General features: G+C 39.2%; 1 protein-coding gene across 5 annotated transcripts in view; it reads right to left on the bottom strand.

Annotated features, from left to right (window-relative positions):
- The window catches only part of Fktn (fukutin), a 65,453-nt gene extending 52,802 nt beyond the window's left edge, over positions 1 to 12,651 (bottom strand). For 4 of the 5 annotated variants that reach the window (XM_070011129.1, XM_070011118.1, XM_070011124.1 and 1 more), the window contains exons 1-6: positions 12,126 to 12,350; positions 9,776 to 9,971; positions 8,928 to 8,987; positions 6,519 to 6,722; positions 6,108 to 6,385; positions 3,009 to 3,141 (exon numbers count right to left, since the gene is read on the bottom strand). In XM_070011129.1, coding sequence (XP_069867230.1) covers positions 3,009 to 3,141; positions 6,108 to 6,385; positions 6,519 to 6,722; positions 8,928 to 8,987; positions 9,776 to 9,880 — 780 coding nt within the window. In that variant the 5' untranslated portion in view covers positions 9,881 to 9,971; positions 12,126 to 12,350. Of the gene's footprint in view, positions 1 to 3,008; positions 3,142 to 6,107; positions 6,386 to 6,518; positions 6,723 to 8,927; positions 8,988 to 9,775; positions 9,972 to 12,125; positions 12,351 to 12,566 lie in introns of those variants that run through there. The other variant, XM_070011120.1, reaches the window with a different exon arrangement.
- Between the last annotated feature and the right edge of the window lie 396 nt (positions 12,652 to 13,047).

Here is a 13,047-nt window from a genome sequence, read left to right as displayed (position 1 = left end):
CTCAGTGGTAGAGCGCTTGCCTTGCATGCATGAGGCCCTGGGTTCAATTCCTCAGTACCACATAAGCAGAAAAAGCCAGAAGTGGAGCTGTGGCTCAAGTGGTAGAATGCTGGCCTTGAGCTTAAGAGCTGAGGGACAGTGCCCAGGCCCAGAGTTCAGGCCCCACAACTGGACCCCCTCCCCCCCCAAAAAACTGAATTATTTGAGGCTGTAGGATATCTGCTATACAGCCTACTCCCAAGTGATTCTGGGGGAAAAATGCATTTGTATTATACTTAGGACTTAAGTCTGAAATTGTTTTTTATTGTTAGGTGTTAATTCCAGCACTCTGCAAGCTGCCGCAAGAGCATCATGATCTCAAGGCCAACCTGCCTATACAGTGACTTGCAGGCCAGAAAGAGCTGCATATTCAGTTCCTATCTCAGAAAACTCACTCTCATTAAAAACAAACAAGAAAAAACACAGAACACTTTTATCATGCTTATTAGTGCATTGCATTACACTAGGGATTGTATTTAAAATGTTTTGGCGCCATCAAGTGTTCAAATACATGTATATTCAGTTTAATTTGAAAACAGGCCTTCCCACCTGTTTTTTTTTTGGGGGGGGGGGGCGAGGGGCCTACCAATCTTGGGACTTGAACTCAGGGCCTGGGTCCTGTTCATTTCCTGATTTTGAGTGATTAACTAGAGGTAAGATTCTCACAGAGTTTCCACCACCGTTGCCCAGCCTTCCTAGCTTTTTTTTTTTTTTTTTGATGGTTGTGGGGCTTGAACTCTGGGCCTGGGCGCTGTCCCTCAGCTCTTCACTTGAGCCACAGTGCCACTTCTGGTTTTCTGGTGGTTTATAGGAGACAAGAGTCTCAGGGACTCTCCAGCTGGCTTTGAACCTCGATCCTCAGATCTCAGCCTCCTGAGTAGCTAGGATTGCAGGCATGAGCCATTGAGCATTTTTGATCAAATAGTTCCAACATATGAAATGATAAAGAATTAAACATTAAGATAGTAAGGACAAAAAAGCATTATCACCTGTATTACTCATTTGATGCTAGTAATACCAATATACTAGAAATAGAGAAAAACAAATTAGGAATCCCATGCCTGGCTCAATGCCAGTGAAAGATACATAAAAACAAGATGGATGATTATAGAATTCTACCTGATCATGTTGTGAATATCAATCTCCACAGAACAATACAGTCTTGTTATTTCTGCTGCTTTTTGCACCCAAACTATGAGGCTATAAATGGATTAGCACTCTGAACATGTTTCGTGCATATTCTTTACTCAAACACTGATTAAGTGCTTGTCCTTAATATTAATATATTCTTAAGTGGTAATATTGATCAAGATACATTCTGTTCATAAAATGAGATGTTGAATGGTAAACCTTTTGTACAACTACTCAAAGATAATAAAAATAGAATTTAAATATATACATGTTCATTTTGAAGCATTTTCCATGAATAATTCCTTTTTACAATAAGAACAACAAATGAATCTGGGGAAATGCTTGTTGAATAGCCCCAACCTTGCTAGGCTACAGTAGTTCTAGAAATCATTTGATTTTGAATACCTAATTCTTAATGAATTTACCCATATTTATGAGATCTTTTCTTTGTACCAGTTAGAGTGACAGAATGGTGTAACAGAGGTAACATAAAATACGATGCCTGTCATCCACAACTGGCCATAACTATTATGACAGAGGCAGCAAGCAGAGCAGAGCCCTTCAGGCAGTAAGAGTGAGGGGTTAATTTAAGCACCAAACGCCTCCTCTTGTTCCTGCTACAGTGTGGTGAGGAAAGAGCAGGCAGCACTGCCTACTAGAGTAAGCCTATCCACACACTCTATCTTCCAGTTCCTCATCCATGGGATTCAGCAGACTTTACAGTACTCCAATCACAAGTCTGAAGAAATAGGGCCAAGAAGGCACACTTGGATTAGGTCTTGGTTGTCAGTAAAATGTGAGTCTTGGGCACTTGGTGTAAGTAATAAAGCTGGTACTTTATTTTCGAATTCCGTTCCTGTCCTCATATGTGAAGTTTTTATGGCAGAGAACCACAGATAATAAAGAGCAACTGAGATTAGGGTACCAAAACCTCACTGTCTATTTGTTTTCATTGCATCTGTTTCCTTGTCATTTTAAAGTTGAATTTTCATGCCCTTCAAAATCATTATTACATAACAAGACAAGCGCTCAATGGTCAGAAGCCTAGAAAAGTCATTCAATAAATGTTCATTGAATTGAAAGCTAGAATAGCAAAATAAAGTTCAAAAAGCACTTTGTCTTTGTATAACATTAGTCTTCAAAAACTTTCACAAATGCAAAAATTCAAATTCGGTACCAAACCTTTGAGCATTTTTTCCTAAGTGTTTCCAAATTCTACATGGCTCATTTTCTACACGGACTTTATTCTACTTAGATTGCTTTAAAGACAGAATTCAGTTTACTTTATAAAGATTACAAGCTATCATAACTGAAGGCAGAGACAACTGCTTACATTATCAAACTCTATTAAAAAATAATACCAATATATTCAATTAGGGAAGAAAATAGTTGATTTTTAGTTTTAGTTTTTTGAGATTATGTCTTGCTATGTAGCCCAGGCTGGCCTGGAGTTCAATTTTCCAGCCTTAGTCTCCCAAATTCTGAGATTATAGGCATGTACCATTGCACTGGGTAGACTGGGCTTGAATTTAGGACCTTGCACCCAGCATGCACTCTGCCACTTGTACCACACCTTCAGGCTGTTTTGTTTTTACATTAATTTTTAGATAAGAGTCTCATTATTTTGTTCTGGAGCCAGATTGGACCTACTAAGAGCATCCTGCATAGCTGGGGTCATACAGGTATGAGCCAAATAGTCTGAGTTGTTGGTTGAGATGGAGGTATTGCTAACTTTTGTGCTGGCTAGCTTTACACTCCTTCATTCTCCCATCTATCTCCTCAAATATTGCATAACATTCTCTTTCATTTAAAAAGTATATGATCTGGTTGTCTCTAACCTGAAAGAATGCTCGAGCTTCTTTATACCTACACTCAATAAACCTCGAGTGTGGTATTTCTTCTAGAAAGTGTCCTACATCTTTTGGAATGAGAACTTCCAGTCCATCAATAGTAACTTGCTGTAACTCTGGCCTGAAAGCAAAGGTTAAGATTTGTTACAGGACTTAATCCAGAAAAACAGCAGCCTGTTCAAATAAGTAAACTTTAACAAAATAGCTCAATATCAAATATATTTTCTTCAATTGTCTTTCAATTAGTAATTTCAACAAGACCTTGAAAATCTGACATCAAACAGAGAACATTTCAAGAAGTTGGTTACTTGTTTTAAAGTATTTTTATACTTGCTCATATACATTCAGTATTTTAAGCAGAAGGGACAGTTAAATGACTTAATTTTAAATGCTCATTTCTGGAGAAGCAAATACTTTTAACACTTAAGAAACACTGAATAAATTACAATAGCCCAAGAGTCTCATTAGCAAGCAAAATGCTTAGAATCTATTGTATAAATATTGACAATTTTTTAGACTTCTTTATATAAAATCATAAATTGCAGATATAGCTTTTATCTATCTAATGGCAAACATTATCCTTAAAAAGCATTTGTTGACTAACCATTTCGAATTGAATTATTAAACTTTGAAATAAATGGATAGGGCTTTAAAATGGATGTCCTTCTGAAAAAAAACTTATTTGAAACAGAATAAGAAAAATATGCATAAAAGTGGTAAAAATAGAACAGTGCTTAAGATTTTAACTAAAATAATAAAAGGGACCATTATTAACAACACATTATTTTTCCACAGCCCCACCAGTTCTTTTCTGATCATTTATATTCCTGAAAACTGGGTTTGGTTTAGAAAAGGTGTGACTTCATATATACAAAAAACATAGACCATTCTAGTTTTCAATGCTTTACTGATTGATGGACTGATGATTTTGCCAGTATTTACTAGGGCTTGAACTCAGGGTCTTTTGCTGTCCTGTAGTTTTTTTTCCTCTAGCCAGGCACTGGTGGCTCACACCTGTAATGCTAGCTACTCAGGAGACTGAGATGTGAGGATAGTTGTTCAAAGCCAGCTAGGGCAGGAAATTCTGTGAGGCTTTTATCTCCAAATTAACCACCAGAAAACCAGAAGTGGAGCTGTAACTCAAGAGGTAGAGCACTAGCTTTGAGCAAAATAGCTCAGGGACAGTGCCCAGGTCCCAAGTTCAAGCCCCATGATGGAGCAAAACAACAACAACAACAAAAAAGAGCTCTCTTATTTGAGCCAGAGCTCTACTTTCAGCTTTGTGGTGGTTAACTGGAGATAAGAGTCTTACGGGCTGGCTTGGAACCATGATCTTCAGCTGTTTTCTAAATAGCTAGGATTACAGGCCTGGGCCATTGGCACCTTATTTGTTTCTTAGTTTTATAGCTCAAGGCTGTTTCTCTAACAATTGAGCCCTACCTTCACTTCTGGTTGCTTTTTGGTGTGTTTTGGATAGTAGTTAATTGGAGATAAGCACCCCACAGAATTCTTGCTGGGATTGGCTTGGAACCATAATCCTCAAATCTCAGCCTCTAGAGTAGGAAAGATTAGAGGTGTTAAGCCAGTAATGGTGGTAAGCCTGGCCTGACTACCTTTTTAAATTGTTTCTCAAATATTAAATTTTTAAGTACTATAGGAAGGCAACAATAAGCACACTCCAGTAGTTCTAAAGTACAATAGATGGACATGGTCTCTCTAGAAGTTGCCAAGAACCATAGCCAATATGGACACAAGGATGGTAAACTGTAAGGCAAGAGTCAAATGTTTGCTGCTACCATTACATCAGACAGTGCTAATTCAAGTAGAATGTAACACCATTACAAATGGCTTCAAAAAGGGAAGAAAAGTACAACTAGGTTAGAAAGTTCTGACTCCATTTTCAATTTTTTTTTCAACTTGCACTTGTTAATATAAGTTGTAGCTAATTTTACAAAGTTCCTTCAAATAATTGCTTTGTGCAAGAAATACTTTTATTATGTTGAGAGTTAAGGTTATAGTTTTACACATAGTTTATTTACCTATTTAAATTTCTTTTTCTTCTTGTGTTTCATTTTTCTGAGGCAGAATCTCACTGTTTCCCAGACTGACCTAGAACTTGCTATATAGTCCAGGCTGGCTCTTAAATTCATAATCCTCCTGCCTTAATCTCTTGATTGCGATAACAAGCATGAGTCACAATGCCAAACATTTTGTGTGTATGTCTGTGTTGTGTAAGTGCACAAAATACAAAGGCACAAAATACTGTGTTACAAACACCCATATCTCTATCACAGAAATTGAATCTTGTCAGCCTCTTCACAGTTCTCTGTGTATATAGCTCATCCCTCATCCTCTTAGAGATAAACATCTTTTTTTGTTTTTTACTTATTTTTCTATTCTAACTTTATACTGTTCCACAGTATATCTATAAACATAATTTAACTTTTATTTGAACTTTTTATACATATAATCATAATATTTTAAATTATTTTTTGCTTTGTCTGTTACTCTTCTGTATTCTTTCTGCAATTCATTCATTTTCCTGCTGCATATTATTGCATTGCATTAATGTGTTTGTGTGTGCTCAATTACATTTTCTGTTCATGCATATTCTCTCTATATGACATATAGATACATACATATATGTATATATATAAAAGACATAAAGGATATAGAGAGAGACCATATATATGAAGATATACATATATGCCATTTTATTTTTGAAGAATATATGGACTGCTCTTAATTTGGAAGCATTATGAAAAACAATACTATTAACATTCACATATTCACTTAAAAATGTAAAAAAATTGGGGCTGGGAAGATGGCTCAGTGGTAGAGTGCTTGCCTTGCATGCATGAGGCCCTGGGTTCAATTCCTCAGCACCACAGAAGCAGAAAAAGCTGGAAGTGGCACTGTGGCTTAAGTGGTAGAGAGCTAGCCTTGAACTGAAGAGCTCAGGGACAGCGCCCAAGCCCAGAGTTCAGGCCCCACAACAGACAGAAAAAAAAAAGTAAAAGAATCTTAAGAATTTATGGACAATGGACAATATTCATTTCACATTTCCCCTTTTGGCTCTAAATTTACCTGTCAAAAGCTCCAGGATAACGGCCAAACTGTAGCTTTCGAAAAGGAACAAACTTCCTGTCAATGTGGCCCTTGAGTCGTAGATGGCCATGCCAGAGGTAGTTGCCACTCCTCTCATGGAAGACCACCAAGTGGATGGCATGAGTGGACAACCTGCAGACATAGTGCAGGGGGACTTCAGTTCCAGACAGCGAGTCTATCCCATCTAGCCGGGGATCTTTGCTCTCAATCTTTATGCACTGAAACCCCATGTTCTCAGCTATGCGAAACCAGCCTTCCTAGAATCAAACACACATCAAGTCTGAATGGGTACAAACTTTGAAAAAGTGAAATATTTTTACATTTTGAACTGGTTTAATTCCTACTGCTTTGTAGGAGACACATTCCATGATCTAGAAGCAACAGACCTACCTCATTCTTCCATAGATGATACTGCAATGCAAATGCAGTGAAGTCTCTTGCAACACAGAAGAACTTGCATTCCGAAACAGAGCCAAGAGAAGTATTATTCACTTGTTTATAGTTCTTATTAATTAGTTCCAGAATCAAAGGATCAATAAGGAACACTGGTACACTTTGGCTAGATGTTAGCATAATAAACTTTTTAACTGCACGCTGTTTGAAAGGAAGAGAACATACTTAATGCCAATAAATCAATACAACTACATTTGTTAATTTTTTTTCATTAACTTTATAAACCTATACACAGTTTACATAATAGATACCTTGCTTCTGTATTAGGAAGAAAGCAAATAATATAGTTCCTGCCTTCAAGAAGTGTGAAATATGCTAAAATAAAAGTAATATTACAATAAGCTACTAATATCTAAAAAAAAAATCTTCACTGAGAAATGGCATTTGAGATGAAATGTTCCAGCTTACCAATTATTCTGATGGTTTTCGCTAAATGTTTTCAAGACAAAGTGAATGAATAACTGTCAGACTTCTCAACTTTCAAAAAATCAGTAATGTCAACCTTTCGAGACTGAAATGTATATGCTACTTTTCTTCATAGTCGTAATGCTGCTTAACACTTTCTAGGCAAAAGATTTAGACCAAACTATATTGTTTGATCATTCCTAAATAATATGCAGTTTATTATCTCTTAGTAGGAGAGACAGCTATGTTAATACTGATTAGAATTGCCTCACACCAAAAAACAAATTCAACAACTTAGATGAAATGGATGTATTTCTTTAAAAATCGAACTTACCCAAACTACAAGTTTTGATAAGAAATGTACTCATTATCTTGCCCATGTAATTATAACCCCTCTGTACAGTATTTTCACAATTAAAAAAAAAAAAACAACTACAAGTTGACAGGAAATTGAAATATCCTATACTATTAAAGAAATAGAATTGGTTAAAAAAAAAAAAGGCCACACTCAAGTTCGAGACAGCCTAAGTACAGTGACTCAAAATATGTTTTAAAAAGCTTAAATCAGATGAGATACAACAAAATAGCCTCAATCACAGAAAAACATGCATTCCATATCCCACTTGTTGGTTGAGAAGCAGTCTAACTTTTTGCCCACACTGGTCTTAAACTGCAGTCTTCTTGATCTCTGCTTCCTGAATGTCTGGGATTAGAAGCATGTAAACTACATCCACAAAAACTTTGTTTTTAAATCCAACTGGTATAAACAAAGGTTTAGAATAACCATTCCAAGAAGTTCAAAGCCAGCCCAGGCAGGAAAAGTTTAGGAGACTCGATTCTTATTTCCAATAAACCACTCAGAAAACTGGAAGTGGTGTTGTGGCTCAAGTGGTAGAGTGCTAGCTTTGAGCTGAAGAGGTGAGGGACGGCACCCAGGCCCAGAGTTCAAGCCCCACAACCAATAAAAAACAAAACAAAACCCCCCCAAAAAGTAACCACTCCTTGGTGACCTAAAAATGGTAATCTAAAGCTTTCTACATTTCTGGTTATAAAGTAGCCAAAAATTAAAATGTATTCATAAGAAATAACTAGTCATTTTCTTTAATACATACTAACAGAATAAATGTAATTTTTATTTAGTAACTCATTCTAAATTTAGTTATAAAAAGGTAATATAGCTAGGTGCTGGTGGCTCACGCCTGTAATCCTAGCTACTCAGGAGGCTAAGATCTGAGAATCACTATTCAAAGCCAGCCCAGGCAGGAAAGTCCCTGAAACTCTTATCTCCAATTAACCACCAGAAAATCCAAAGTGGCCCTATGGCTCAAGTGGTAGAACTAGCCTTGAGCTGAAGAGCTCAGGGACAGGGCGCAGACCCAGTTCAAGCCCCATGACTGGCAAAAAAAAAGTAATATATTTTATAAATGTGCAGGCTTTGATATTTGTGAAACAAAATAAGGATACAATATATATGTTATATTAATGGTTATAAAGATACTATGGTAAATATATATATATATATATATATATATATATATATATATATATATATTTTTCCCCCCCTGATTGCTGATTTTCTCTTATATTCAGTTCCATTTCGATTCAGATTTATTCATTTGGAAAACATCATAGCTCAGTGAATAAGAGTTCCAGAAATAGATTGTCAGAATCTGGGCTCAGTTACTTACTAGCTAACTATCTTTAATTCTGCTAAGCAAGTTGAGAATAACAATATATAGTGACTTCTAAGGTTATTATACGTACTAAATGAGACACTGAACCTATGGACCTTCCTCCTCCTCTGCTCTATTTACCTCATCTCCAATACAGCCATTGCCATTGCCTTCATTCCACAAATACTTAAAAGCATATAAACATATAAGATCATACAAACATAAAAACGCACATTATAAATTGAAATTTCTTGTTTATTGCACATACCCACTGTGTGCTATCAAATCCAATTCTGCTTCCTTTGGATTTTGATAAACCAGCTCCATTCTATGAAGATTAAAATTTTTTTTTAGTAAATTCAAAGCATAGCATGCAACACAGTATTTAGGGTGAATATGAAAGGAAAATTATAAAATTAGCTCATAGTCACTAAAAAACATTGTTTAAATTCTTATTTGCACACAGATAATAACTCTAAAATTTTTGTAATACAAAATAATAATACAAAATACAGCAACCCAAGATGTAAAACAATGATGGAAAGCAGTAAGTTACTTATTAAACAGTAATATTCATATAGTCAATATCTCTCTATCTATTAATGTACACCAATGAATGGCAAACTCTCCTTTCTCTCTCTGAAATTAAGTTTGTCCATTTAGTTCTGTATTTCTAACCTACATTTATTTTCACATTCTGAATTAGTGTTTACAGATCTTGGCTAAATGGTAAGAAAGTAAAATAATATCTATTGAGCGGCTCCCAAGTGTTAGGTACAGTGTTAAACGTGTCCACATATGAACTACAGCATAATTGTGAAAAACAGGCATTAGTATTTGTACTACCTGTACCTGTACTTTTCCCAATGTGTACTATAATTTCAAATGCTAACAAGTTTTGTTTTGCACTACTGGTAGGGCTTGAACTTGGGGCATGGACACTGTCCCTGAACTGTTTTGCTCAAGGCTAGTGTTCTACCACTTGAGCCAGAGCCACATCAGCATTTTAGTGGTTAATTGGAGGCAAGAGTTTCACTAACTTTCCTGCCCCGGGTTGGCAAAGGAGAAATATGCTAAGAAAATAACTAAATGAAGTCTCATAATAAGGAAAATTACCTTTGCTGACAAATAGTGCTTGTAGTAGTACAACTGAAACAACAGAAATGCAGAACTTGTCAGTGTTAACAGGGCCAAAATCACGTTCTTGTTGATTCTACTCATGGGGTGTTGACTTGGTTATCTTCTAAAAGAAACCTGGTTGTTTTCATCTTTTTGGATTAAAAAAAAATGTTTTCTGTGAACACAGGTACTTCTGGAAAGGAAGAAAAAAGCCTTCTTAAATTCTAATGTACAATAGCGCAAATAAAAAGTGATCTAACGTTTCTCAGAATATTCCTATGAAGATTGAGGGATGATTTTCTCCAAAGTTTGATTCAGCACAGTTGGTGGGGGGAACCTCTGAAGGTGCCTGTCTGACAAGTTCATAGGTGACACTCCTTCTGACTATGCTGAGAACAATTTCCACAAAAGAAACTTCACAAGTTTTTGGTCTAGAAACATGACAGCTCTTTGTTTTTTGAGGTGTGGGTGTGATAACTAAATACTGGTCAGTTTTTATAAATACCCTTATATATGTTCAAGTGTAAAGAATGCCATGATAAACATTGTTTTTTTAATCTTAGGTCCTATCTGATTATTTGTTGAGAATAAGAAACAATATAGGTATACTTCTTTTCTCTAGTATTTGATTTTGGTTAAATATATTAAGTCTTCTAGGATCTACCTTTCTATCTTTGTACTAGAACCTTTACTATTTCATGTCCAAGCTTTGAGTATCTTTTGTTCTCTAGCTATAAAATACCAGCAAACTGGGGCTGGGAAGGTGGCTCAGTGGTAGAGCGCTTGCCTTGCATGCATGAGGCCCTGGGTTCGATTCCCCAGCACCACATAAGCAAAAAGAAAAAAGCTGGAAGTGGCACAATGGCTCAAGTGGTAGAGCGCTAGCCTTGAGCTGAAGAGCTGAGGGACAGTGCCCAGGCTCAGAGTTCAGGCCCCACAACTGGACCCCCCCCCCCAAAAATACCAGCAAACTTATAACACCTTTTGCCTTCCCTCCCCTTTTAGTTATTTTTCTAGTTATTTCTACTTTTATCTATTCTACCCCATAACTATGAATCTGGTACTTTGTTATGTTCCCTACAAATTCTATCGCTAATCTCGTCTCATTTTTGGAAGACTGATTTTCATCTTACTGCAGTTTATCAAAAAGAACTTACCTTGAGTTTCTGCATTATTCAAAAAGTTGTTTACTGACAGTTTGATTCCGAGGTCACAGTTTATTTCCCCTAACAACTTATAGGTTTGTAATGATAAGTATCCCTTGATACTATAGCTGATTCCCCACTGATGGATGACTTTAAGGTACCAGCAGCTGAACATACATACATTCCTTTCCTTTGGAAATTCAGTTGTTAAATTACATTATGTAATGTTATCAATCACTGCATATTAGTTTCTTCCTTAGTCTTTGTGTGTTCTTTCAAACTGGAGAATAAAGATTTCTTGCTTGCGAGCAAAGTTTCCTAGTTATGTTTGACTGCTTTTCTAACGGTGAAGCCTCTGTTTCTAGAACTTGTTTCTAGAACTACAATTCCACAGTCTCCTTCCCCTTCATTTTTACTTTCAAAAGTCTGTCCGTTGGGTAGGGAGGAGTTGGGGGGCGGCGCCTGTGCACCCATTCCAGTATTGAAGCTTAAACTCGGGAGGATATTGAGTTTTTCCACTCAAGGTTAGTGCCTACCACTTGAGTCACAGCCACACTTCCATCTTTTTACTAGTTAATTGTAGATAAGAGTGTACAGATTTTCCTGTGAGAGTGGGCTTTTGAACTGTGATCCTCAGGTCTCAGCTTCCTGAGAACTAGGATTACAGGTGTGAGCCGAAGGAGTCTAACTCATGATTTCTTAAACTGAGTTTTCTTTTTAAAAAAATCAAATTCATGCTTTATTTGATGCATTTACAACAATGTGGCAAGAACCCACTTTTTACATAGACACTGGGGAATAGAGGAGGAAAAAATATAACACCTGTTACATGACTCCTGGAAAACACGAACTCATTTATGGGAGTCTAAAGGTACAGCTAAAAAGTAGTGTTTGGCACGGCCTGTCTACAAAACAAAGGTCTTCAGGATAGAATTCACTCACGCAAACCGAGGTAGGCTCGGTAAAGTGAGTGTAACTGAGGAAATTCTGGTGCATGTGGAGAATAAATAAAACCCGGAGCACAGAGGTATCTTCCTGTTTGCCTCTGAAATCGACGGGGGCGGGAAGGAGGAGAGGGAGGGCAGGGGTGGGGAGGGGGAGGGGGGGCGGGGAGGGGGAGAGGGGCGGGGAGGGGGAGAGGGGCGGGGAGGGGGAGGGGGCACTGAGCAGAAAGACGTAACTGCAACCCGTCTGTACATCACCTTCGCAACAAAAACAAAACAGGAAGACAGGGACCAAATTCCATCAATGTCAGTTTTGCTTTTCAGGTGGAACCTGCTGGAAGCCTCTCCGAGGTGGCTCCGGGACTCGGCTCCCGCCGGCGGCCGGCCCTGCCCTGCTCTGCGGCCCGGCCCTCCGGCCCGGCTCGGCGCTGCGGTCCCGGCGCCCCACGTGGGTCGCGGCCCGCGGACACGCGCGAGCGGGGCGGGGACGGGCAGGAAGAGAGGCCCGCCCCGGGATGCTGGGGGCGGGGCGGGCGGAGCCGTTCCCAGCCCGGTCAGCCGGAGGCCGAGCTCGGCCTCCTCCCCGCGGAGGGGAAGGCCGGTGCCCCCAAGCCAGGAAGTCGCCCGGGGAGCGCACCCGGGCTATCGAGACGCCGGCTCGAATCCCCGGCCGCACCCGGCCGCGCGCCCGCACCTTACCTCACTCCGCAGCGGCGGCAGCCCCGCTTTACGGCACTCACCGCAACTGCCGCAAAAGGGGTCGTCAAGCGCCGGGCCGCGGCACCGCCCGCCGGGCGTGGGGGCCGTTCCCACGGCCCAGACCCGGCCCCGGCCGGCCCTCGCCCAGGGGCACGTGCTAAGGGAGGGGGGCGGTGTTCGGAAGAGGGGCACGTAGCAGCCGCGGCTCATCGACAGTCTAGATCTAACACTGGGAATCGAGGAACGGTCAGCTAACGTCAGAAGGTGGTCCTTCTGTCTGCGTACCGATGCAGAATCAGAGGCTGCCCAATACTGTATGCTGGGCTTTGTCCATATCCTTGTGTGAGTAGAGACAACCGTAAAAAAAGGAGGGAGAGGGCTGGGAAGGTGGCTCAGTGGTAGAGTGCTTGCCTTGCATGCATGAGGCCCTGGGTTCGATTCCTCAGCACCACATAAGCAGAAAAAAAAACCGGAAGTGGTG

The sequence above is a fragment of the Dipodomys merriami genome, unplaced genomic scaffold (genome assembly GCF_024711535.1).
Source record: "Dipodomys merriami isolate MVZ:Mamm:240054 unplaced genomic scaffold, mDipMer1.0.p SCAF_11, whole genome shotgun sequence".
Lineage (NCBI taxonomy): Eukaryota > Metazoa > Chordata > Mammalia > Rodentia > Heteromyidae > Dipodomys > Dipodomys merriami.
Note: the sequence above shows the minus strand (reverse complement) of the source record. Positions and strands in the feature narration are given on the sequence as shown.